At 43.1% G+C, this 27,987-nt stretch overlaps 1 protein-coding gene across 1 annotated transcript in view; it reads left to right on the top strand.

Moving 5' to 3' along the window:
• Positions 1-6: 6 nt before the first annotated feature.
• Positions 7-27,987, top strand: part of PLPP3 (phospholipid phosphatase 3) — an 85,606-nt gene continuing 57,625 nt past the window's right edge. Inside the window, exon 1 of the mRNA XM_082611934.1 lies at positions 7-522. Coding sequence (XP_082468060.1) covers positions 384-522 — 139 coding nt within the window. The 5' untranslated portion in view covers positions 7-383. The remainder of the gene's footprint in view (positions 523-27,987) is intronic.

Here is a 27,987-nt window from a genome sequence, read left to right as displayed (position 1 = left end):
TCGGCGTGGCTGGACTCCGCGCAGCTGGACTCCGCGCAGCTCCCATTCATTAAGCAATCAGCCGCGGAGGAAGGTGGTCGAGCGCCCGCGCTGCCCGCTCGCTGCTTTGCACACAGACACGGGAGCCCGGCGCGTCCGGGGCAGCGCGGCGCTGCAGAAGTTTCTGCTCAGGAGTTGTCTCTCTCCCTCCTGGACTTTCGAACGATTCGGGATTGAGGCAGGAAAAGCAGAGGAGCCCCAGGGAGCAGAAAGCACCACCGCCTGCCGTTTGGAAGCGGGCAGCGGGGCCGCACTCTCCCTCCGCGCCCCGAGCAGCCTCGGCCGGGAGGCGACCCGGGCGTCTGGGTGTGTGACTGCTGTCGCGGGGCGTCTTGACCAGCGCCATGCAAAACTACAAGTACGACAAGGCGATCGTCGCGGAGAGCAAGAACGGCGGCAGCCCGGCGCTCAACAACAACCCGAGGAAGGGCGGCAGCAAGCGGGTGCTGCTCATCTGCCTGGACCTCTTCTGCCTCTTCATGGGTGAGCCCAGCCCCGTTGTCCCTCCGGCCCTCGGCGCCCGGCGCGCGTCCCAGCCCGACCGGGGCTGCGCGCCGGCCGCGTCTCCCGGCTGCGCCGCGCAGTCCGCCCCGGGGGCCGCCCGCAGGCTTCTCGCGGAGCCTTCGCGCCGCTGCCGGCCCCCAGGTCCCCGCCCTCCCCGTTCCCGCCGCCTCACCGGCCTGTAAAGGAGTGTCGGGAGCGCTGTAGGCTTTCGCGGGCCACTTGGACACGGAATCCTAAAAGCCGACCTCCGGTTGGAAGTCGGGCCAGAATCCCACGAAAGGCGTGGGCTCGGCCTGTTAGGATAGGGGAAATCGGTGGAACCAGGACCCGGAGCCGCCGTAGAGCTGGTTGCCCTCCATCCAAGTAAGATGGATCTCCTGGAGCGCTGGGCTCCCGCCTGGAGAGCGCTGCCTTCCCCCGGCCGAATGTAAACATCCAGCCCTTCCGCCGGGGCTGCCTGGGCCTTTTCTCTTGCCGCTATCCTGAACGCCCCCCAGGGGTTGGGAGGGTGCTCTCGAGGGCGTGATGCGGGGTACCGATCCAGCAGTCACTTTTTAGGCGCCTACTGCGTGCCAGGGAGTACTGCCTCTCCCTGACTCGGTGCAATACGGGCGAGGAGGTCCATTTCACCGATGAGGCAACTGAGGCACTGGGAAAGCTAGCCACGGTTCATGCATCGGGACCACAATTAATTGTACTCCCAGAAAGCTGAGGCTGTAGCCCGCTTCTGTTTTCCAAACTAGTTGGAAGCCACAGCTGGAAGAGCTGGAGTAAATGGAATGGAGTGGGAGGGTAAGGAGGATTTATGAACTCGCCCCCGGGGCAGGGGGTGGCTATTGACAAGAATCTACAGGAGTTCCAAGATTGAAGTAAGTGTAGATTTTGTTTTTTTAAAGCGAATCACGGTGTTATGGGAAGCGTAGCGTGCAGGACTTGTCATCAGGACACCGCCATTCTGCCACTTGCCGGGGGTGCCACCTAACTGCCTCTCTGGCCTCAGTTTCCTCATCAGTTGAGTGAGTGGGTTGAACTAGATGCTCTCTAAGGCCCCTTCCTGCATTAAGAACTCGGATTTGGTCCAGGAGCTGTTCTGCCAACTCTGCTAACTGAAGAAACATCTGTGTTCCCTGTTCAGTTCCCTTAAAATAGAACTCCTGCACGGAAGCTCAAGTCCCCTTTGAAATGGAGTTGTCCATGCAGAGTGTGCAAACCAGAGACTTCTTGGGCTGGAGGCCAATGACCCTGTGTTCATGACTCTGTAGTAGGATCCTTACTGAGGTCCATCTGTCCTTGGCTTGACTGTCCATAGTAAATTTTCAGAGTCAAAGAAAGAAGGGACTCTTGGAGTTTAAATATAAGAATGGCCCCCTTTAGATATGCAGAGACAGCTGAAGGTCAAATTGTGCTCTGCGGAAGGGACGAAAGGTGACTGTAGTTCAGGTGGCAAATCCCCTTACCACCTCTTCGTATCAATTCAGCATTAAAATGTTATGTAAAGGAATTGTCACTGGGGGGCCTACCTTCCTGGAGGCCACTGGCTTCTTATGCACAGTGGGGAGATGAGTACTTAAAGTCTCCTTGCCAAGCTATTGAATTTTTAAGAGACCTTCCCTGGTCCTGGGGGAGTACCAGGAACACAAACACATTGAAGCTCTTTGCTGTAAACTTGTCTGGGGCTTCCCAGTGTTCACTGATGTGTTTTGTTCCCTGGTGGTAGGGTGAATTCTTTCTAGACTGTCTGTTCCCTGTACCCTCCTACCTCCTACTTGGTGATTAGGAAAGCAGAGCTAGAACACACTTGACAGCCTTCAGACAGTTTTATTGTACTCCCCTCCTCTTTCCACGCTTCTGATTTCAGAAGGCAGTCCCACGAGATGGTATATCTTATCAAAGGAAAAAGTGTGAAGGAATTTGCAAAAAGACACACCTATCAGCTATAGTTTAGCAGGGGACACAGAAATCCCAAGATGCTGTTGTACATTGAAGGTGTTAAGTAAGGTGTATGTTTGCACATTTCAGCTCTTCATCTGCCCCAACTCTCCCTGTGTCCCCTTCAAAGCTAATATTCTATACCTAGCTGTTTGTTAAGTTTACTCACTATTGGCCTCTTCGAGCAAATGATTTTTGTTTACTGAAAAAAAAAAAAAAGTTAATAAGATACCAGGACCTTGTATTTTACCATAAGGAGCACATAGCTATCCGTTTTAAGGTGTGTGCCTTGCCATTAACATAATGTCAACCAAGTCATTTTCAAAGTGTCTCCCCTATGCATAGGCCAAATTACAATATCACTAATTTAATGCCTCTCGACCACCCTTAATAGGAAACACTGTAAGGTAAACATTTACTTGAGAAATTTATGCAGGAGAACTCTATTTGGCTTCTAAAAGAAAATTATTAACACAACATGTGATTTTAATATTCCACACATCACAGTCCTAAAAAATTGTTTCTACTTGGTTCACTTTTTGCCTGGGACTGTCAGTATGATTTAATTTTTATATAGTGTATTGATCATATGGTCTGGATTACAAGGCCCTAATATATGAAAAGGGGAGACATTTTTCTGTTTATTCTCTCACAGGAATATATACCAAGCTTCCTCTCCTTGTGTCTGGAAAAAATAAAAGCTGATGTGCAATATACATGTTATGTAAGTGGAAATATGCAAGCAGTTTAACTTGTTTCATATACCTTTTTGGAATGTTAAATTCTTGGTGAAAAAATAGAAGTCCACTCTCCTTTGAGGACCAAAGGAATCTGGTGTCAGAGAATCACCAATGGGGGTTTATGTCTCAGAAAATAGGTATCTTTGCCGATTATTGCTTTTATAAACACAATTATGAATCTTTGCATAGTAGTAGTTTTTCTGAAATCGATTTTGTTTTCCTTTCAGTTGCATAAAAGTATGGCCTTCTTTTTTTTTATGCACTCCTTCTGCTCTACCAGGTTACAAGAGAGCAACAGACAATATTCCCAGGCAAGGAGGAATGAGCATCTACTGTCTTTCTAAGCTCTGTTAGCCTCTTTTTCAGATGAATTAGCTTACGTACTTTTCACTTCAACTCTGATGAAGAGATTATCTCCATCTTATAGATGAGAAAACTGAGATTCACACTGAAGTCAATTTGAGTTGATCTCTAATCCTCAGTGAGCATGACTGGAGTCCATCCCCCTTTTCTTCCCTCATCTGAAGAACCCTGAAACTCAGATCATTAGAAAATTCTAAAGCTCGGTTTGCAGAAAGTCCTGCCTCTCCACATTTTCCAGTTAGTCCTTTGCACCAAAGCAGATGGATAAAGGTGGTTCAACTCTTCTGGTCAGTGATACGGTCTCGTCGCCCCAAGGTATCGTTTTGATTTGGGATCGTTCTAACACTAAGTAATTCCCAAATTTTGAGGGTGCCTTTTTACCCCATGAGACAGTGGTTCCAAAGAAGGCACAAATGGCAGTGCACGGCTGTAGCACAAATGCAGGGATTTGGTAAATCCATGTGGAGCTTCTCTGCTCTGGCTCCTGTCTCTTCCTTGTCCCCCTCCCCAGATATTTACTGAGTGCCTCCTTCCAACCCATGCAGAGTCAGCCCTGCTGACTCTTCCAGGATGGTTGAAAACCTTTATTGTCTGGATTGGCTAGTTTCTTTTGTTTTTCATTTTTTTTCTCCTTAGCTCTTCCATCCCTTTCTCTTATACTTGAGATATACCATAGGGGTATAGCTGCCTTTGTGGGAGACTGTTAAAGCCAGAGTTGGTGGCCTTTTCCACTTTTAGCCCTTTTGACTTCCTGTCAATTTGAGATTCTTTCTTTCCCCCTTCCTGTGCAGTTGTTTGGGCTGGCAAGCCCTGTTCATAGCATGATGCTAATGATACCATAGTTGAGGGCTTCTTCCCCGTGTAGGCAGTTATATTTATGGAGACACCCTGCCCTAGGTGTCATTTCAACCTGGTACACATTATTTGAGGAGTGATAATTTGGGGGATGCCTACTGTGTCAGTACTTCACCAACTCAGCTAATAAGGAGACCCATCTGGTGTGACATGCAGATTCTCAGGCTCCTTCCCAGGAGATTCAAATTCACTAGGCTCTGGACCAGGGCCTAGGATTCTGTGTTTTATAAAAGCTTCTGGTGATTCTTATCAGGCCAATTGGAGAATCATTGTGTTGTTTAATAGCTAATGTCTTAAAGGCAGTTGAGGGAGGGCAGTTGGTTTATATAGAGGGATCGCATATTCTGGCACTTTTTGAATTGTTAGGTTGTCTGTACTTCTCTTTCTGTTTGTGGCCAGTACACCTGTCTTTTCCAGTAAAGATATTCAAGATACCTAGAGATTATCAGACTAAGTGAAGTCAGACAGAGAAAGACAGATATCATATCAACTATCAAAGACAAATACCGCATATCTCTCATATGTGAAATCTAATTTTAAAAAATGATATAAATGAACTTACTTACAAAACAGAAACAGACTTGCAGCTATGGAAAACAAACTTATGGTTACCAAAGGGGAAACGTGGAGGGGAGGGATAAATCAGGAGCTTGGGATAACCATACACACACTACTGTATATAAGATAGATAACCAACAAGGACATACTGTATAGCATAGGGAACTCAACTCAATGTTCTGTGATAACCTATATGAGAAAAGAATATAAAAAGAATGTGAATATAGGTATATGTGTAACCGAATCACTTTACACCTGAAACTAACAGAACATTGTAAATCAACTATACTCCAATTAAAAAAAAATTTAAGATTGTTAGAATCCTTTCAAAAGGAAAAATTACCTCTGGGTGCTGGCCTGAAGGTCTGATTTTTAGTGCAAGGACTTGCTGGTGTCTCCTAACTGCTAAGAGGCTGGGATTTTTATTTATTTTTAAACTGAGTTCTCTGTAGTGTTGTAGGCCAAGTGACCACTTTGGATAAATGAAGTGTTAACTCTATAAATATTTTCTTTTGAGATATTGAAGTTTGTATATGAGTAAACAGTGAAATGAATGGATTAGACCTCTAAAGAGAGCCTTTAAAAGATCAAAGTTAGCTTGGCAAAGTATTGTAGCAACAATACAAGCTTCGGATTCACCCAGGTCTGGGTTTGAATCCTGACATAAAGTCATCTACACATGTGACTTGGGCAAAAATTATTTAACCTTTCAGGCCTCAGTTTCCTCATCTGTAAAATACAAAAGCAAACCTGTGACACTCGTATATGGTGAAGCTCAGATGAGATCACAAATCTGAAAGCACTTCGAAGAGTTAAAAAACACTAAATCATTATCGGGTATTATGTGGCTATTATTATTCACAGTAATAGTAGAATTTTCCTTTCCTTCCCAGTGTTCTTACTCCTCTATGTTTCTATGAATTTAATATTTTGGCAGAAAAGTAGCCTGAAATATATTAGGGGAAACAATTGTGAAGAGAATCCCAAGAAAAAACCAGACAGAGGGAACACAAATGTTTTCCATTAGCCAGAGAAAAGCAGTGGCAGGTTTGGGAAAAGTCACAGTGAGGGAACCTCAAGAGTCTTTGGTGGTTACCTTCTTCCCCTCTGGAAGGGACATGGCTATATCATCTTAAGGGAAAGACAAATACACCTTTGTCGGGGAGGGAATTTGGACAAATGGACTATTTTAGTGTCAACTCTTTTTTTTTTTCTTGCTGTACTCGGGCCTCTCACTGTTGTGGCCTCTCCCATTGCGGAGCACAGGCTCCGGACGCACAGGCTCAGCTGCCATGGCTCACGGGCCCAGCCGCTCCACGGCATGTGGGATCTTCCCGGACCGGGGCACGAACCCGTGTCCCCTGCATCGGCAGGCGGACTCTCAACCACTGCGCCACCAGGGAAGCCCAGTGTCAACTCTTATATGTGTCTTTTGAAAGCCCAGAGGAAGAAAAAATAACTAAAAAGAGCAACATGATTGAAAATAATCAAAATGCTTGTCATCCAGGGCACTCTCCATATCTCTTGAGGAAGGGAATAACTGGTAGTGAACATATTTGTTCAGGCCAACCATGTAATATAGGTATTAGGTTCCTTTTAGAGAGGAGGAAACTGCAGTTCAGAGAAGTTAAGTAACTTGCACAATGGTGCCCAGCTAGTAAGTAGTCACTAAATTTTCCAGAACTCTTGTCAGCTTACCTTGCTGCCCACTTTTCAATGCAGTTAATGCAATGAAGACTCCCTCTTTTCTATTCCATTCCATTTCATTTATTTCCATTTTTTTTTGAGTCCAAATATGTACAAATATGTTCTGCAGGGCCCAATATAAATAGTTGCAGAACAGCTTGGAGTGTGCTGACTGAGCCTCTTGGTGGACGTAATAAAGAAAATTCCATCGGAGTAATTCTTTAGTGCCTAGATTCATGGATGCTTTAGAGTTTGAAAGTACCTTGGAGATTTCATTATGAACAATACCAAGTCATTTTTTATCTCAGTCAGAAAAATAGGCCTCTTTGAACAGGGGACAGGTGGGAGGTCCAAGGGGGAAGCACAGGCTTTGGAGACAGATAGGTGGGAGTTTGCTTAGGGTTATTAGCTGTACGTGGTTAGGCAAGTTGTGACTGTCTCTGACGCCTCGGTTTTCTCATTTGTAAAATGGGATAATATGTGTTGTGAAGTTGTGAGGCGATGCCTGGTGTAGTGTGTGGCGCTGTGTACTCACCAGCTGCTGTTGTCATTGTCACCACGTCCTAGTCAGTGCCCTTGATTCACATAGGAAGACTTGGATGCTTGGACTGGTTAGTAATTGTCTGGTGATAGTGAAAGGGCAGGACCTAGAACCAAGGTCTTGCCTTTATACCATTTTGCTTTTCTGGTATGTACTTGTCAGTTCGAAACTTGATTATCATTTATGAGGTAGTTCTCCAGAGAGCCCTATTCTCATTTTTCTCTTTCCTGGGTCAATTAAAAGAGGCACAAGACAAACAGGTTTAACTTTTAACCCAAATCAGAGGATGATAGTTTAGTGAGGGCAGAGACACATGGGGCAAATTTGAAGGACTAGGCAGTTTTTTTGATATATCACTTTTCTTCCAACTGGCCCTTGTTCTAGAAGGTGCTTATTACCAAAGATCACTGCTGACTGATTTGAACTTGAACAGGCACCATCTTTTTCAAATGACGTGTCCCAGGAGAGAAGAAAGAGAAGCCCATGTTTTCGAAGTGTTTGTTTTTGACTGAGGAGGAAACTGAGTCTCAGATGAAATAATTTTCTCAAGGTCGTGCATGAGTTGGTGGTCCCAACATTCAAAAGAAGGCTAGGTCAGTTTCTGAAACATCCTTGTGAAGCTAATCTTCCTTTAGGTCCAAGTTAAATTATAAATTATGATCTGCATTAAAATTCCCAAATTTAAACCAAACCAAACCAAACAACACACATAAGATCCAGTTGGCAACTTATAAAAGGAACTTGATGATTTCTGTGTGCTTTGAGAGTATACACTGCAATCAGAGTATTGGTGGGAAGTGTGTTTTTGAGGTTTGTCACAAATTAACAAAATTATATGCTTAGAGAGTTTTGCAGAGAAATGCAAATCAGTGTAAGCGCCTTGTCATAATAAGCAGTATGCTTTGGTTCCTGTTTATGTATCCCTAAAGCACATAATACACATGATTATATTGACACGAAGGAAGCTGTTCTCACTGATGGTTTCTTTATATCTGGCCCCCAAATTAGCATCAATCAGTATAATTTCTAGAGAGCCTATTTAATTAAGTCTATGTTTGTACCTGTCTTTCATGTATGTCTTGTCTTCTGCAGTTGTTTCTTGAGCATCTACTATGTGCAACACCCCTTAGTCCCTTCTTCCCTTGGGGTGGGGTGGGTGGGTGGGGTTCCTTGTGCTTTATGAATTCCCACATTGGGAAAGGGTAACAGACTTTTGCCTAATTTTACACACTTAGTGCTGCTGATTTGGGCATGGTAAGGGAGGGGCTATAGCTGCACAGTGAAAAGCAATGAGTTTGCCTGAGGGCTTGGAGCTGGGTCTTGTTAGAGAAATAATAGCCTACATTACACGGAGTGGGAAAGGGTATTGCAGCAGAGGGAGACTTAGAAACAAGAACTTTTTGGGAAGGGTGAGTGGTTGGAGGCTGGAGTGTGAGTGCTGTGTATTTGCATTGAGTTGGTGGGAAAAGAGGATGTTGGGGATGAGGCTGGAGAGATAGTTAGGAGCCAGATTAAAAAGGGGAGCTATAAATGGCAGGCCACTAAGGGACTTGAACTTTAATTTGGAGGACCAGCAAATGAGGTTGTATTTTCATTTTTATTTTTATTTTTATTATGGAAAATTTCATACAGAAACCAAACACAGTATATACCTAGGAGTGGAATTGCTGGGTCATATGGTAACTCCATGTTTAACTTTCTAAGGACCTGCCAAACTGTTTTTCCATAGCAGCTGCACCATTTTAGAAGTACCGTAAGGTTAGTTAAAATGTGTAAGGAAAAAAAATTACAAAAGTTTTACAGGCAACGTTTGGCATTAACATATTCATGAGCAGTTTTTAAGAGGGGATTAATTTAATCTGATTTGTGTTTGAGGGGAGGGAAATTGGAGGCCAAGGAGGGAGATCAGTTGGGAGGCAGATTAGAGATGAACCTGAGGTACTGGGGACAGAGAGGAGAAGGATGGGTGACAAGGAGATTAAAGGAGATTTGGGGGGTGAGGGGGATGGTGGTCGGGGGGTGGTTCCTGATCTCCTGGTTGGGAGCCTCTGAACCATGGTGATGCCTCTCTATCCACAAACACTTTAAATGCAGTGTTTGTAGAAGACTTATGAAGCCTGTATTATAGGATTAGTAAATGCTTCTTTATGTTCATAGCCTTATTAGAAAGATGAGGCTATAAGTTTTTTATATACATAAATTATTTATTTAAATTTTGCTCTGGAATTTTTAAATTTCTCAAAGCCCCTTAAAATAAATGGGCCATTGGAAATCCTCTTGGTTTAGAGAAATGGTTTTCCTTGAGTTATAATGGTATTTTTAAAACAGTTTTGCTGAGATCTAATTTATGTACCATAACATTCATTCATTTAAAGTGTTCAATTCACTGGCTTTTAGTATATTCACAGAGTTGAGCAACCATCACCACAATCAATTTTAGAACATTTTTATCACTGCAACAACAAAAAAACTGTACCCATTAACTGTCACTCCACATTTACCCTTCTCCTTCCCCCATCCCATGGCAACTACTGACCCACTTTCTGTTTCTTTGCCTTTCACTCAGCATAATATTTTCAAGGTTCATCCATATCGTAGCATGCATGTTCAGCATGTGTGTTCCGCAGGTATTAGTATTTCATTTACTTTTTTTTTAACATCTTTATTGGAACATAATTGCTTTGCAATGGTGTGTTAGTTTCTGCTTTATAACAAAGGGAATCAGCTATACATATACATATATCCCCATATCTCCTCCCTCTTGCGTCTCCCGCCCACCCTCCCTATCCCACCCCTCTAGGTGGACACAAAGCACCGAGCTGATCTCCCTGTGCTATTGGACATAGATTTTCAATTCTCATGGTTATATTTACCTAGGAGTGGAAATTCAGGACGATATGGTTACTGTGCTTGACTTTTTGAGGAACTGCCAGACTATTTTCCATAGTGCCTACACCATTTTGGAGGTATCTTAAGATTAATTAAAATATGTATGGAAAAAATACAAAAGGTTTACCGAAGACCTTTGGAATTAACATATTCATGAAACCACTCTAGTGCTGCTTTGTTTGTCAGAGAATATTTCACAAAGAAACAAAGTTTTCAGTCAGTTTAGCAGTGTCACTGGGTTTAAGATGAGTGAGCAGAGAACAATAAAGCTGCCTGAGGAATAGATGCTGGGTGGTCGGCTAGACCCCCTCACCCGCTGAGTAACATACTTCCACAAACCAGGGTGTGTGGCAAGCAGATTCCTGCTTCAGCAAAATGAAAAGCAGCCTTAGATCTTCAGAGTACCCTGAAAACAGTTAAAAGTACAAATATTAAAAATCTATATTCCTTGGGTTAGCTTTACGATATTTTTAAGACCATGAAATAGAACTGTAGTTCCTGATAAGGTTGATTTTTTTTTCCCATCCCCTTTCCCCCCTGGAGATATGGCTGTATACATGATTATCATCTCAAAAATTAAAATTACTGTGCATCTTTTAGATTCGTGTGCTGGATGCTGGGTGATATTAAAGAGTATAAGACACAAGCACATATCTTTAGAAACTGGTTGGAGTGTCAAGTTGAAAATTACAGTGAAGATTAAGCTATAAGTGCATGAAAAATTAAACCACATAGAATATAAGAAGGTGAGGAAAAGGCACTCAACCTTTATTATTAGGAGTTTTAGTTGATATCTCACTTAATCTTTCCAATAACAGAATAAGGTAGATGTCAGTAACCGGTTTTGCAACTCAGAGAGGGTAAATGATTTGCTCAGGTTCACACAGCTAATATGTGTTAGGCCTGGGGTTTGGACTCAAGCAAGCCTGACTAAATAATGACAATTGCTAACATTTATTGAGTGCAAGTATGTACCTCTCACTGGGCAAAGCAGTGTGCATGCGTTCTCTTATTTAATTCTCCCAATGAGCCTATGAAGTCTTTATTACTATTATCTCCATTGACAGAACTGAGGTTCAGAGACATTAAAAAATAACTCACCAGAAGTTACGCAGCAGGTGAGTTTGAGTTGGGGTCAGACCCGAAAAGTCTGTCTCATGAGGCCATTCTTTTTTTTTTTTTTTAACATCTTTATTGGGGTATAATTGCTTTACAATGTTGTGTTAGTTTCTGCTGTATAACAAAGTGAATCAGTTATATGTATACATATATCCCCATACCCCCTCCCTCTTGCTTTGAGGTCATTCTTAACTGCTAGGCTCTCCTGCTTTTGTTCTGCAAGTGTTTCTGAAGCCCAAGTTTTCCCCACTATTCCCTGCCAGCTTTCACATCAGCAACACGTGATGAATTGTCCAAAATGAGTTAGACTCATGATTCTCACCCTGGGTTCTCTGGACCTGCCAAGGTCTGTTAGGGCAATCACAGGGCATCTCGTGCTCTTTTTAGGACTTCAAAAATACCTAACGTGTACTGCACATTTTTCAATGATTAACTTGCCTAGACTGAGAACATCAGCCTCTGCCAGGACTGGTCAAAGCACTGACGTTCTGTGCTTTTGATCTGAATGTGGAATGACACTGGCAGATAACTCTGGTCTTGCTGGTTATTTCCACTCATCAGGGGATGTGATTGACACTTCCCATGCTTTGATTAACAGAAGTGGAGAAATGATTTAAATATAGTTTACCTGGTAAATAAAGACATCTTCTAGATGTCACAGAGGGTCAAGAAGGAACTGCAAGGCATTTTTTTTTTTTTTTTTTGCGGTACGCGGGCCTCTCACTGTTGTGGCCTCTCCCATTGCGGAGCACAGGCTCCGGACGCGCAGGCTCAGCGGCCATGGCTCACAGGCCCAGCCGCTCCGCGGCATGTGGGATCTTCCCGGACCGGGGCACGAACCCATGTCCCCTGCATCGGCAGGCGGACTCTCAACCACTGCGCCACCAGGGAAGCCCTGCAAGGCATCTTTGATGGTGAAAAGGTTGGACATTCTAGAATGGACAAGCAGCTCTGTGGATTTAGGGCAGAGGAAGCCCGCTGGATCCTGGGAAGGCTTCTTAAAGGAAGGAGAGACTTGAACAAGGCCTTTGTCACTCCTATCCGGGAGCACTAATGGGTCTCTTTGTTAGTGACCCTGTTTGTCCTGTGGGCTCTGTCTGCTGTCTTGGTGGTTTGGTGTAACCTTTGGGTCACACTGAGAAATTGTGAGCTTCTCTGGTTAGTGGCTGTGGATGCGGCATCTTCATTAAATGCAGTAAATAGAACTTCCCCCAGTAGCCTCTTCCCCACAAATGACCCACATTGTTGTAAAGTTAGCAACCACTGACAGGAAGTGGCAGAAGTGCTTCCAGCCACACAGTGGATTTCATTAGACACTGGCCCAAAGTAGCTGTTTTGGTCATTTTGGCTTTCGTAGGCTTCTAGGGAGGAGTGGCCTAATACATTCTTTCTCATCCTTGCATGTGTCTTGCTGTCATCTTCGCCGTACTGGATATTTTGATTAAATGCCTAGTGTCTTCTTTTGAAGCAGCCATATGTATCGCAATCAAAGGGAGGAACTTCTGGCAGGCTGAGATTTTAAAATATTTCCAAAGGTGTCACCAACTTACAGTAGTCCTCCCTTATCTGCTGTTGCCCTTTCCATGTTCTCAGTTACCCTCAGTCCAAAAATATTAAATGGAAAATTCCAGAAATAAACAATTCATAAGTTTTAACTTGCATGCTGTCTGAGTAGCGTGATCAGATCTCTCACTAGGATCCCCAGCTGGTGACATGGTCAGCTACTGACGTCCAACCGTCCACATTGTTATGACTTGATGATCCAGGATCACCCGATACAGATGGTCCTCCTGATGTATCATCAGAAGGTCAGTAGTAGCCTAATGCTGTGTCACAATACCTACGTCATTACTTCACTTTATCTCATCATGTAGGCATTTTATCATCTTTCATCATCACAAGAAGAAGGGAGACTACAGTACAAGCAGATATTTTGAGAGAGAGAGAGACAACATTCACATAACTTTTATTACAGTTTATTATCGTAATTCTGTTTTATTAGTCAGGTTGTTAATCTCTTCCTGTGCATAATTTAAATTAAACTTTATCATAACGATGTATGTACAGGAAAATTCATGGTACGTGTAGGGTTCGGTACTGCCCACAGTTTCAGACATCCACTGGAGCTCTTGTAAGTATCCCCTGAAAATAAGGTGGGGGGCTATTATACTTGAATCTTTTGTATAGCAGTTTTCTCATTTAAATCTGTTTGAAGAGAGTTGCTCCAATGCCATGGCAGGAGGGATGATGGGTCCCACCCACCCTAGTAAACTTTTGCTTTGGACGGTCTGTACTGTAGGCATTGTGTGAATGCAGAATTCTCTGGGGCTGGCTGGGAAATTAAAGTATACATCTTGAGTCAAAGTATTCAAAATACAGGGCTTTCAATCCCAGGGGAAAATAAGCCCTCTTGATCTTAGGGTTTAATTTTCCGAAGGCCACTGACGGAGTTGAAGACCCTTTAATTATAATTTTGCTTTAAATTGGTTGTTTGCGGTTGTGTTGACCCCAGCTGTGAAATCCAAACATTTATTATTAATTAATAATCCCTTTCATTGAACAGTTCTACCAAATGATAGCATATGCATCTGAGAATTTGAACGTAAATATTCTTCTTGCCTCAATTCATTTTTCTCATTCTAGCTCTTTCTTCAGCTCCCCAGCCCTGAAAAGCCCGCAAAACAAAACACCCAAACCACCCTACCCAGGATATCGTTCTCCAAATGTCAACAGGAAAAAGTCTGGGAAAGGAACATTTTTGAACCCTTGCACTATAGTCAGGCACATTCACGCATCTCATCAAAGCCTACACCTGTGGAGGGGAGATATTGCTGTAACTGATTTTACAGATGCGGCAGTTGCCCTTGGGAAAGGTCGAGGAACTTGCTGGGGATCCTGCATCTGGAAAATGGTGGAATGCCTGAAACAAGAACCAGCCAGCACCTATGTCTCCTCTCTCCTCCCACAGTGAAGACTCGCATTGAAATTTGCACTGACTGCTATTTTCAATAATAAGCATATGAAGCAAGCAAGCCAGCCAGAAATTTTTAAAATGAAATGACCAGACCTTGTAAAGTGTTCAAGTGTGATTTGGGGGTTAAAGCCTTTTGCCCGTTTTAGTATTGCCTGTTTCTTTGTAAATTCCTAGAAGATAGAGATTAGACTCAAAACCTCTGGGCTGGAAGGGGGAAGGGCATGAACTTTGCTGTACATCCCTGGCAGGCAGTCATGCAAGGGGCTTGTTAACTGGCTTGAATTTCACAACAACCTATGGAGGAGGAGGGGGTTGGAGTTCATTTCAGTTTTCTCAGAGCCTGGTCGGCTCTGCCTGTCTCAACTCTTTCTGGTGGGTGGCATAACACATTGTATTAATAATTCAGCTACCTCATCACTAGCAGAGACTGTTTACTAAGATTCCAGGGGAACTGCTTTGCTAGAATCTATTTGGAGCTGGTAGCTTGGACCATGCATCCACTTTGAAAATACGTCACAGAGCATCCCAACTCCAATTCTGTAGAGCCTGAGAAGAAAAGGGCAGAAAACCATGGCAGGAGACTACTTTGCCGATTTCGTACAGAAATGGAATGACTTTGGGGGATAGCAACTTCGGATTGTATTGTTAATTCTTCCTATCGGTTTTCTCCAAAGGAGTTAAAAAGGCAGGGAAATGCAACAATTTGAGTGAAGCAGCCTACACTTGGGTTTAGGCTCTGTGTATTTCCCAGGCTATTGCAGGACTCCTATTCAGCTGGGATTTGAATGGGAGTGTGATTTGCATGAGAGCAAGTGTATAAAGTAGGTCTTTTTTCCCCTTTCCTCAAAGAAGTTTTGTGGCATTTCTTTTTCTGACAGAGTTGGCATGAAGCTTTGACAAACACAGACCGATGGAAAAGTTAAACAGGCCTGAGAGCAAGCCCATTTTGTCCAGATCCTTCACACTTAGAATGCAGAGCAGCTGGCAGGAGGCAGCTTAGATCACAGGAGTCATGGCAAGCGCTGTTCCTCCACTGTGGACTGGTGATGAATGGGAAATGCTCACAGAAGCAAGGGGAAAATGGATCATTGCCTATTTATCATTCTCTGTGGTCGGGGGAAACTACAGATGAGAACAGTCCTGGGACTCAGCTGTCCATCTTATCTGTCCTTCGGTATTTATTGAGATAAATACAAAGAGATAACAAAGAAATACTAGAGGCAGATCCTGCCCTCAAAGTGTAGGAGAGAAGATGAGAAGATAGACACACATTCATTCTTGGAGAAAACATGGCCAGGTGTCTTGAGCTGATCATTAAATGAAATTTTAAAGAGTCTTAGAAAGTCTTAAGAGGCAGCTCCACACTGATCCTGGGCTGTGTTCCCAACTTTGCTGTATTAGCTGGGTGATCCCTGGCATATCACTGCCACTTTAGGAATGGTAAAATGGAGATGATGATTCATTCCCTGCCTACCTCATAGAGCTATTGAGACCAAGGGTATGGTATCACAAATATATAGGAAAATGCTTTGAAACTGTAAAGTCATATTTGTACAATGTATATATATATGTAGAGAGAGAGAGAGAGAGAGAGAGTTCTGAATCTGCTCTCTTCCATTCTCCCTATTTCTATCCCATTTTAAGTGCATGCTCATACACCTAGATCTGAAAACATTCCTTTACAGATCTTATTTTTAGGGGGATAGTGTCCCCCCATATATTATTTATGCATTAACTATACAGGAATCGTTTCTCAAAACTGTAATTTGGATCACATAGGCCCTTCTCTTCATGATTTTTATGACCCCTCGTGGACTACAGAATAAAACTTATTAGTATATTTGAGACCCTTCAGAATCTGGCCCCAACCAACCCTTTCTGCTCCCCATTCCCTTCCCATCCCCCTCCACTTCTCCCCTTTATGCCCTTGTCCCAGACATCTCCATTCTGTGGCTCTTCCAGGAACTTTCCCACCAAATCATTTCTCTGCTTGATACGTGTTACTCACCTCTTATAATCAATTCAAGTGCCACCCCCTCTGTGAAGACTTTTCTGATTTCCTCTGGGCAGAATTAGCCCTTCTTCGGGCTATCATAGCACTTTGTATTGACCTTTCTTGTGTCAAATTTTTTGGCTTGTTTTATGGTTTTGTACAGTCCCATCTTAATAGATTATGATTCCCTTGTATATAACAGGTGCTTGAAAAATTTTATTAAAGTCAAGACATTGAAGAAAATGTCAATAAAATGTTATTTTAGTAAATATAGACAAGAAGCAGAAAGAAAAATAAAATTTTTGTTGCTTATCCTACCATAGTACTAAGGTAGCCATGGGCACAGTATCTCTTCTTTCTATAAACAGCTGAATTATTATTAAGTATAATTATAAAGCTAAACACTGGATGCTTAAGACATACTTCCTGCAAATCAGTGTGATGGAATGGAAAAAAGCCTTCGTTTTCTAGAGTTTATAACAGCCCATAATAAAGTATTAACTAACCTGAGAGATTGGGACTATGTTGCTAACTAAAGGCAGCTAGATATTTTAAGTTCAGTTTTGCATTCATGCAGTGTTTTGAACTTGGTCAACAGACTGAATTTGTACTAACCATAATAGCTTCCATTAAAAAAAAATTGAACTTACCCTAAAAGCCAGGGCTGTATTTTAGGATGAGTGATTTTTCTCATCCTAGTCGTGCCTTAAGGAGAGGCTCTGAATGAGGAGAGCAGACGCCTCCTGTTGGGGAAAGATACCCAAGCGGAGAGTTACGAAATCTAGGTTTATGTCTTAACTTTCTTTTTTTTTACATCCTTATTGGAGTATAATTGCTTTACAATGGTGTGTTAGTTCCTGCTTTATAACAAAGTGAATCAGTTATACATATACATATGTTCCCATATCTCTTCCCTCTTGCATCTCCCTCCCTCCCACCCTCTCTATCCCACCCCTCTAGGTGGTCACAAAGCACCGAGTTGATCTCCCTGTGCTATGCAGCTGCTTCCCACTAGCTATCTATTTTACATTTGGTAGTGTATATATGTCCATGCCACTCTCTCCCTTTGTCACAGCTTACCCTTCCCCCTCCCCATATCCTCAAGTCCATTCTCTAGTAGGTCTGTGTCTTTATTCCTGTCTTACCCCTAGGTTCTTCATGAGATTTTTTTTTTCTTAAATTCCATATATATGTGTTAGCATACGGTATTTGTCTTTCTCTTTCTGAGTTACTTCACTCTGTATGACAGACTCTAGGTCTATCCACCTCATTACAGATAGCTCAATTTTGTTTCTTTTTATGTCTGAGTAATATTCCATTGTATATATGTGCCACATCTTCTTTATCCATTCATCCGATGATGGACACTTAGGTTGTTTCCATCTCCGGGCTATTGTAAATAGAGCTGCAGTGAACATTTTGGTACATGACTCTTTTTGAATTATGGTTTTCTCAGGGTATATGCCCAGTAGTGGGATTGCTGGGTCATATGGTAGTTCTATTTGTAGTTTTTTAAGGAACATCCATACTGTTCTCCATAGTGGCTGTACCAATTCACATTCCCACCAGCAGTGCAAGAGTGTTCCCTTTTCTCCACACCCTCTCCGGCATTTATTGTTTCTAGATTTTTTGATGATGGCCATTCTAACCGGTGTGAGATGATATCTCATTGTAGTTTTGACTTGCATTTCTCTAATGATTAATGATGTTGAGCATTCTTTCATGTGTTTGTTGGCAATCTGTATATCTTCTTTGGAGAAATGTCTATTTAGGTCTTCTGCCCATGTTTGGATTGGGTTGTTTGTTTTTTGTTATTAAGCTGCATGAGCTGCTTGTAAATTTTGGAGATTAATCCTTTGTCAGTTGCTTCATTTGCAAATATTTTCTCCCATTCTGAGGGTTGTCTTTTGGTCTTGTTTATGGTTTCCTTTGCTGTGCAAAAGCTTTGAAGTTTCATTAGGTCCCATTTGTTTATTTTTGTTTTTATTTCCATTTCTCTAGGACGTGGGTCAAAAAGGATCTTGCTGTGATTTATGTCATAGAGTGTTCTGCCTATGTTTTCCTCTAAGAGTTTGATAGTGTCTGGCCTTACATTTAGGTCTTTAATCCATTTTGAGCTTATTTTTGTGTATGGTGTTAGGGAGTGATCTAATCTCATACTTTTACATGTACCTGTCCAGTTTTCCCAGCACCACTTATTGAAGAGGCTGTCCTTTCTCCACTGTACATTCCTGCCTCCTTTATCAAAGATAAGTTGACCTTATGTGCGTGGGTTTATCTCTGGGCTTTCTATCCTGTTCCATTGATCTATCTTTCTGTTTTTGTGCCAGTACCATACTGTCTTGATTACTGTAGCTTTGTAGTATAGTCTGAAGTCAGGAAGCCTGATTCCTCCAGCTCCGTTTTTCGTTCTCAAGATTGCTTTGGCTATTCGGGGTCTTTTGTGTTTCCATACAAATTGTGAAATTTTTTGTTCTAGTTCTGTGAAAAATGCCAGTGGTAGTTTGATAGGGATTGCATTGAATCTGTAGATTTCTTTGGGTAGTAGAGTCATTTTCTCAATGTTGACTCTTCCAATCCAAGAACATGGTATATCTCTCCATCTGTCTTAACTTTCTTATTAACTTACTGGGTCACTTTAGCCAAGGAACTTTTCCTCTCTGTGACTCTGTTGTCTCATCTGTGAAATGGGACAGTTAAATCTTCCAGCATGGAGAATTCTCTTGTTCTTTTGTCCAACTTGGCATTTCCTCTGAAATCTCTAACTCTGTTCCTTAAAATATTATAAAGTTCACATTGAAGGAGGGAGGGAAGGATTTTCTACTTTCAAATCTTTTCTGTTTTATCATATTGCTGCTCTTTTTCTTAATTCTGTCCCTTCAAAAGTATTTGGTTCATAGCATTTACCATTGGAAAAACTTAAAAACAATCCCCTTGTATACTAGGACACTGCACATTTGTATGTTTACCTTTTTAGGTATTAATCTGGGTTAATCTTGATTTTCATAATGTTGAGAGGGCTGAGATTGTAGTACCAACATGTCTGATTCAGAAGAGAAAGGAACTAACAATACAGAGCACCTAACGTGTTTTATTCGATCCCTGTGATATCCTTGTGGAATGGGTGGATTACTCCAATTTTATAAATGATAAAACTGAGGCATGAAGAGGTTAGTTACTAGGAATTAACCCCAGATCTGTGTATCTTATTTCAAAACTCAGGCTTCAAGACCATTTAATCAATCTTCCCACTTTCACCTGCATCTGGGGCAATCCCTCTAAACCATCTTTTCTTGGTTAGTGTCAAGGCTCTGCTTAATAATTTCAGTGATGGTAAATTTTATAGCAGTTCTAATTGTTCAGAATATTATGTTAATATAAAATCTACCTTTCTATCAATTTAAGCCAGCATTGGCTATGTTTGGTACTCTGCTGGTAAGTCGTTATTAACATTAATAATCATATCAGTCAGTTTCATAATTAAAAGCTCCTGAATAAATGGTGGTGATATGTCACTTCAAGCAATATTCATTGAGTACCTTTTTTTTTTTTTTTTACGGTACGCAGGCCTCTCACTGTTGTGGCCTCTCCCGTTGCAGAGCACAGGCTCCGGACGCGCAGGCTCAGTGGCCATGGCTAACGGGCCCAGCCGCTCCTCGGCATGTGGGGTCCTCCTGGACCGGGGCACGAACCCGTGTCCCCTGCATCGGCAGGCGGACTCTCAACCACTGCGCCACCAGGGAAGCCCTACTGAGCACCTTTCATGTACCAAGTACTGTGCTTGCTGTTGGGGTCTAATGATGAATTGGATGTAGTTCTTCTAGGGTCTTCTAGAGGAGACACTGGTCAGATGCAGCTCTAGAAATACAACACAGACACAGTACAGAGGTAACAGGATCGAACTGGGGGGCCTGGGGGCAGTCTCGTCACAGCTGTTTGGATGGGCAACTCAGGAGAATGCTCTTAGGCACCATTGTCAAAGAAGGCATTGCACTGAAGATCTTTCTTGAGCAGAGTGGTTCCTCTGCCTCAGCTCTAACCATTGGCACAAGGACCACACTTTAGAATAATCTTAGAATGCAGGAGTGGAGGGGCCTAAGCATCAGTCGTTTACCCCTGCCCACTGCCATTGAATAGATGGGAAAATTAGGCTCAGAGAAGCTCAGTCTCTTAGAAAATGAGTAAAACCCAGAGCAGATAAAACCCTTACCTTGTGCAGGTTCCAGTTTAAATCCAATATATGCCATATTTTAAAGTATCCCTTTATGGTGTGGATTTGGTTATTCTGCAAATCAGATAATGACCCCATGTGTCGTAAAGCCTTTTAAACCTTAACATAACATCCTAAAGCACAGCAATATGCTCTTACAGTAAAAAATATTCCAAAAATATGATTATGTTAAAAGTGGATAACCCTCCCACCATCCCTCCAAATTCCACTCCCCAGAGGCAGCTACTTTTAACAGTTTGTAGTTCCTGCCAGCCTTATTTTGAATACACAGTTCTTCTCATTGGCATCCACCTTCATCCATACTGGTTGTTTCCTGGACACACCCCACAGATGTCTGCCTTCCGGCCTTGGATCATGCCTTTGCTCTTCAGAGCACCCTCTCCTTCTTCTCTGCCTATGGGAAAGACTATTCATCTGTAGTCTGGTTTCTGCTCTTCCCATACCCTCACTACCCCAACCCTGGGGAACTTTCACCTCCTCATTTCAAGTCCTTCCAGCTGTGACACTAGGTAGCGACCTTCAACCACTTACTTTCTGTTGGGTTAACTTTCCTTCCCTAAAGAGGGCAGTTGCGTTAGATGATCTTTAAGCTCTGCTGAGGTCATCAAATATAAAAGACTCCACACTTAGGACATTGCTTCACGGTTAGATGTCTTGATCCGTGTTGAATTGCTGAATCCTATACACGGTTGCGACATAAGAGGAGAGATAAAGAGATTCACCCTAAGAAGTTCCCACAGTTTAAGCTCAAGAGTTAGAAAGTTTTAAACTTTCAGAGGCCATATGGCACAATGGAAAGAGGATGTGTCCTGGGGGACAGTTCTGGACTCAAATCTTGGCTCCACCATTTGCTAGCTTACAACCCGAGGCCAGGGTTGCAACCTTTCTTTTTTTTTTTTTTTTTTTTTTCCCGTACGCGGGCCTCTCACTGTTGTGGCCTCTCCCGTTGCAGAGCACAGGCTCCGGATGCGCAGGCTCAGCGGCCATGGCTCACGGGCCCAGCCGCTCCGCGGCATATGGGATCCTCCCAGACCGGGGGCACGAACCCGTATCCCCTGCATCGGCAGGCGGACTCTCAACCACTGCGCCACCAGGGAGGCCCGGGTTGCAACCTTTCTGAACTTCAGTTTCCTCATCTGTAAAATAAGGACAACAGTTCCTATCTGACAGAGTGTCCCAAGATTGGGAGATGCAGACAGTAGGCTCTTCCACACTAATCTCTACCCTACTCTCTAAAACCTTTTTGTTTAGAAACTGTTTTCTGTCACAGTTGGCAAGCTTCACAAGGCATAAGAGAGAGTGCTACCTGGATTGATAGGATGTGCAGTGTACAGAGTATGGATTAGATGCAGTTTACCTGATCTGCCAAAAGTAACTTTGGAGTCCTTCCAGGGAATCATCGAGCAGCTGTACAGATGTAGCTACCTTTCTGTCTGCACTTGCTGAAGGAAGGTGTTTTCCAATTTGGAGAGAACATGTTGGAAATTTGTCTTTAATACATTCCGGTGTTCTGAGGCAAAACTTGCCCAAGAGATTGAGCAGAGCCTGTGAACCAGTATCATTTAAAGTTCATTAAAACTGTCTTTTTTTTTTTTTTTTTTTTTTTTTTTTTGCGGTACGCGGGCCTCTCACTGCTGCAGCCTCTCCCGTTGCGGAGCACAGGCTCCGGATGCGCAGGCCCAGCGGCCATGGCTCACGGGCCCAGCCGCTCTGCAGCATGCGGAATCCTCCCGAACCGCGCACGAACCCGCGTCCCCTGCATCGGCAGGCGTACTCCAAACCACTGCGCCACCAGGGAAGCCCTAAAACTGTCATCTTAATTGAATACAATGGAACAAGAAGTTCTCAGTCTTCTGGTAGCAATTAAAGACTAAAGAGTCAATTTGCAGTTGTTTTTGCAACTCTTAAAATAATACTTTCTCTGCCCCTCCTCTCATGAAAAGAGTTTTTAACTATAGACATACCCTCACATTGAGGATTTTGAAAGCTGTGAGGACCACAGACCTGCTGGCAAAGGCTTCTGCTGCCAAGGCATCAGAGTTCTCAAAAGCAAGATGGTTCAAGCTCAGGATGCGCTGATTTGGAAATAGAGTCCAAACAAAGGGCCTTTTGAAGCAGGAAACTGGGCTTTGGCTTCAGCACAGAGCAGTGTGGGATTGGAAAAGCGCCCTGGGACTCGCTGAGGAGAGGAGGCACTATGCGACCGATGGGAGGAAGTATAAAGTTTCTCCATACAGTGAGACTTTCTTTCCAAAGCCTCGAAAGTTGGTTTCGGAAGCTGTTATCTTTCCTCTGTCTGCTTCATCGGCATGCCTCTAAAATGTGGACTTAACAACATGGTATGTCTTCGAGTAGAAAAGGAAAATGAGCCTCCAAGGTACATGTGGACGTTCCCATTCTAGCAAGATGCCTGACCTGAAGACCAGTGGTTTTCTTTCAAGACCCAAAGCAACCACATTCATGAATTCATTCATTCGCTCACTTAATGGCAATATTTACTGATCACCTGCTACGTGCTAGCTTGATGGAGCTATCAAGTTAAACAGCACAATTCCTGCTCAAGGAGCTCAACATTTAGTGAACCAAAACTTGAAGGACTTCCCAATGTGTTCACGCACACATGACTTTCCTGTCCTCCATCATGCACACAGGATTTTACATTTGACCTTCCCTGAAGTGAAACTTCTAATACTCACCTTTACAGATATTCTAAACAGCAGCACACTGACCAACGGAAGGAGTCCAGTTCAGGTAGAGAAGGGCTGTAAGCATGGGGGAAGGCTCAGTGATGGAGCTTAAGGAAGAGAAAATAATTTAAATTCTGATGGATTCTATTCTTCATTTATTTTTTCCTGTTCTTTTATTATTTTTTTCTTTTTCCTGTTCCTTTTTCTTTTTTCTGGCCATGCGGCTTGTGGGATCTTAGTTCCTGACCTGGGATTGAACCTGGGCCCTGGCAGTGAACCGAGTCATCACCACTGGACCACCAGGGAATTCCCTGTTCTTCATTTTGATATATCTAAACTTCACCTATTAAGCACAAACTTCAACTCTATGCCAATAAAATGGACAACCTGGAAGAAATGGACAAATTCTTAGGAAAGCACAACCTTCAAGACTGAACCAGGAAGAAACAGAAAATATGAGCAGACCAATCACAAGCACTGGAATGGAAACTCTGATTAAAAATCTTCCAACAAACAATAGCCCAAGACCAGATGGCTTCACAGGTGAATTGTATCAAACATTTAGAGACGAGCTAACACCTAACCTTCTCAAACTCTTCCACAATACAGCAGAGGGAGGAACACTCCCAAACTCATTCTACCAGTCCATCATCGCCCTGATAGGGGGACACAGGTTCGTGCCCCAGTCCGGGAAGATCCCACATGCTGCGGAGCAGCTGGGCCCGTGAGCCATGGCCGCTGAGCATGCGCGTCCGGAGCCTGTGCTCCTCAACAGGAGAGGCCGCAACAGTGAGAGGCAAAAAGGGACAACCTTTCATGTATTAGTGATCTTAAATGTTTGCTCTGTGCCCCAAATGTGTATCGATCATGTAGCCCATGTGTTCGTGTCTTCCAAGAGTCAAGAATCCAAGCTTACTCAGTCTCTGCCTTGTAGCGTTATTTATGTGCCAGTTTACTATTGATTGTTCCTACACAGTAGTTTTACAGACATAGGCTTGATCAACCAATGCAAACATTCTTGAATTCAGAGGTGCCAGGGCCTTGGATCTGCATACAGCTTCCCCTAATATTAGTTGGATGTTGTCATCAGATGTAGGGATGTCTTGATTCCCACTGAAGGTGGTGTTTTTGATGACAGGACTTAATCAGAGAAGTGACAATGTCTGATTGGTTGATTGAACAACATTTAGAAGAAAACTTTCTGGTGTGTTTACAGATACCAGACCACACACATAGCTTTCTCTTGCTCTTTGTTTTTTGTTTTTCTCTCTTGCTCTTTGAATTAGAGTATATTTGTATGGTAGATTAAAATTTGGGGAAAATACTGTATTCCTATGTATATTTGGAGAGGTATAGAAAATAAGTGAGGGTTTATGTGGAACCTTGACAGTGAAATCGGAGGCAGGGACCTTCTATTTTTCCTTCTCTATTTCTTTTTTTTTTTTTTTTTTGACTGCACTGGGTCTTCATTGCTGCGCGCTGGCTTTTCTCTAGTTGCGGTGAGCGGGGGCTACTCTTCGTTGCGGTGCATGGGCTTCTCACTGCAGTGGCTTCTCTTGTGGTGCAGCACAGGCTCTGGGCGCGTGGGCTCAGTAGTTGTGGCATGCAGACTCAGTCATTGTGCCTCGTTGGCTGTAGAGCACAGGCTCAGTAGTTGTGGTGCATGGGCTTAGTTGCTCGGCAGCATGTGGGAATCTTCCCGGATCAGGGCTCGAACCCGTGTCCCCTGCATTGGCAGGAGGATTCTTAACCACTGCGCCATCAGGGAAGTCCTACATACAATTTTCTATTTTTTAATATTTTATTTATTTAATTAATTATTTGTTTTTGGCTGTGTTGGGTCTTCATTGCTGTGTGCGGGCTTTCTCTAGTTGTGGTGAGTGGGGGCTACTCTTCGTTGTTGTGTGTGGGCTTCTCATTGTCGTGACTTCTCTTGTTGCAGAGCATGGGCTCTAGGTGTGTGGGCTTCAGTAGTAGCGGCACACGGGCTCAGTAGTTGTGGCTTGCAGGCTCTAGAGCGCAGGCTCAGTAGTCGTGGCGCACGGGCTTAGTTGCTCCGCGGCATGTGGGATCTTCCCAGACCAGGGCTCGAACCCATGTCCCCTGCATTGGCAGGCAGATTCTTAACCACTGTGCCACCAGGGAAGTCCTACATACAATTTTCTGTGTTGCTAATAGTCACCATAATGAAAATTATTTTGTCTTTGCTTGACCGTATGACCCTTTATGATCATTCAGAATTAAGCATCACCCTTCAATCACACATAGATTTCTCTTTCACTCCCTTTCTCTTCTCTTCACCCTGGGAATGGTACTATTGCCCCTGTTTTGCTTGGATGGCTGTGACAGTACCATAGACTGGATAGCTTAAAGAGCAGAAATGTATTGTCTCAGAGCTATGGAGATAGAAGCCTGAAGTCAAGGTGATGCAGGGCGATTCCTCCTGTGGGCTGTGGGGCAAGGATCTGTTCCTGACTGCTCTCTTTGGCTTGTAGATGGCCATCTTCATGTTCTCATGGCGTTCTCCCTGTCTGCCCTGTATGTGTGTCTCTCTGTCCAAATATCCCCTTTGCAGCAGGTCACCAGCCATATTGGATTAGGACCGACCCTAATGTCGTCACTGTAATTTGATTACTACTGTAAAGACCCCACTTCCAAATAAGGTCATACTCGGAGGTCCTGGGGGTTAGAACTCCAATATATGAAATTTTTGAGGTGGGGCATAATTCAATCCTTAACACCCCCCATTTATATATGAGGAAATTGAGACCCAATCCAAGTAACTGGAGATTTTAATTTTGGCCTGAGTGAATCTAGAGTGATGCATTATCATCACATCCTGTCTTCTCCCCATGACTTGAAAATACCATGAACCAAGGGAAAAAAAATTATTTGATCTGAATTTAATTAGCATGAGACAATGTTTGATGGTTATTAACTGCTAAATTTAACTGAGTTTGACTATTTGAAACCTGTGTAAATCATGTTATTTAAAAATGAAGTTAAGTACAGCACACTATGCTTAGTTAAAATGTTTTATTGCTCTAAAGCATTTGCTAAGCCTGTTGCACAGACTCTTCCATTCTTATCTGAAAGTACCAGATAAGTACTGGTATTTATAATACAGTGACCTGTAGGCTTTATAGCATCCCATCAATTCCCTGGCAACTGGATCACACTTTATAACAAAACCAATCAATATTAGATATTGGTCCCCAATTTTTATCTTGTTTGTCTATCTTTTTTGTAGATTCCTTTTAGTTCTTCATTTTCCTTCTCCTGCATTAGTGATTATGGCAAGCCACACACAAACATTCACACGTATACACACACACTTGCACACACACATACTCATACCCCATATATATATATATATATATGTATATGTATATGTACACACACACACACACACACACACACACACACCATTAGGCCCCAGGGAAGGCTAGAACCAGCATAACAATAACCAGCTAATGTAGCCAGTCCTGGTGCAGTTGTACAGCTCATGGATACCTGTACTTGTGTCTCTTTGTCACTGAGTGCACTTGGGCGAGTCACTACTCTTCTTAATTTCCTCACATGAATTAAAAAAGAAAACTATTTGACTATGATCACTGCATCTCCCCAGTTGCTCTTACATCTGTGCTTTGTTCATTGTAGGTGCATAATAAATATCTATTGGACAAAAATGAATGAAAAGAAAGTGAACACATAGTCTCCATAGTGTGATGTGAACTAAGGAAGATCCAAGTGACATTCCATTCAAACCAACATGAAGTGCTGAGAAAATCCCTAGTTATTTTCCTTTAGCTGGAAATAATCAAACATTGAAAAGACGTTGGAATTTTAGAAAACTCTACATATACTGATGCCCTTGCCTGCTTTAAAGGAAAGGAAGAACTGCCACGTGGGGACACAGGGCTACCCTAGTCATCTTTCTTCATTCTGATGTATTTTATGGGGAAACCATGAGCCATAACCATAGCTTCATGAATTGAGTGCACTCTGTTTAGGGTACTGTACCTCTAAACTTCATAGTAACCCCTCCACTGGCCCCATGCTACAGATGGCCTGGAGAGGTTAGCAGCTTACCCAATGTCACAGGACTAAAAAGAGGCAGATCCAAACTTCAAAAGCAAATCCATTTAATCCCCAAAGCCCGTGCTTTTCTTGATAGTCTGTATTGTCAGTCACCCACTCCCATCTCATAAAAAACCCAAAGGCTTGGTGACGTTCATGATACATATTCAGTAACTCTTTGTGAAGTACATAGTAGATTTCTTTATTGGCCAAGATAACACTTGTCCCTCTCCTTCGTACAGAAGACACACCATCCCATATTCATGATAGCAGTAACACCAATCGAGCATTTCAGTGTGCTAGGCATTGTATGAAACATTTTCTCACACAGTATCTTTTTTGTGTCATAGCCCTATGAGAAGTGAACTGGCATGTTTAAGGTGGAGACAGGACCCAGGTGTGTCTGACTCCAGAATACACACACGTGGAGCTATACCATGCTACTCTTTGCCATGTGCTTCAGTAGCCAACAGATGGATTGCCACCCCCTTTAGCCTCATACTTCTTGTCTACACCTAGTAATGCTTTTGAATAGTGCTGTGCGTTAAGATAACCTGAGAGAGCCTGAGACTGTCAATGAATTTCAGAGAGGTGTAGGAAGCAAGGAGGGGAACAACCCCAGCCTCTCCTGGAGAGCAGGCAGTGTTTATTTGAGTTGTGCTGTCCGGGACCTAGCTTGGCGTCCAGGCTGTGAGAGGCTTTCATACATCTTATTCAGGGCGGATGGGGATGTGTCTAGAGAATGCAGAAGGTTTTTCCTTGGGAAGATACTTGTCACGTGTCAGTGAGCAGGGAGCTT

The sequence above is a fragment of the Mesoplodon mirus genome (genome assembly GCF_964341445.2).
Source record: "Mesoplodon mirus genome assembly, chromosome: 3".
NCBI lineage: Eukaryota > Metazoa > Chordata > Mammalia > Artiodactyla > Ziphiidae > Mesoplodon > Mesoplodon mirus.
The sequence above is the reverse complement of the archived record's forward strand: the minus strand, read 5'-3'. Positions and strand labels throughout refer to the sequence as shown.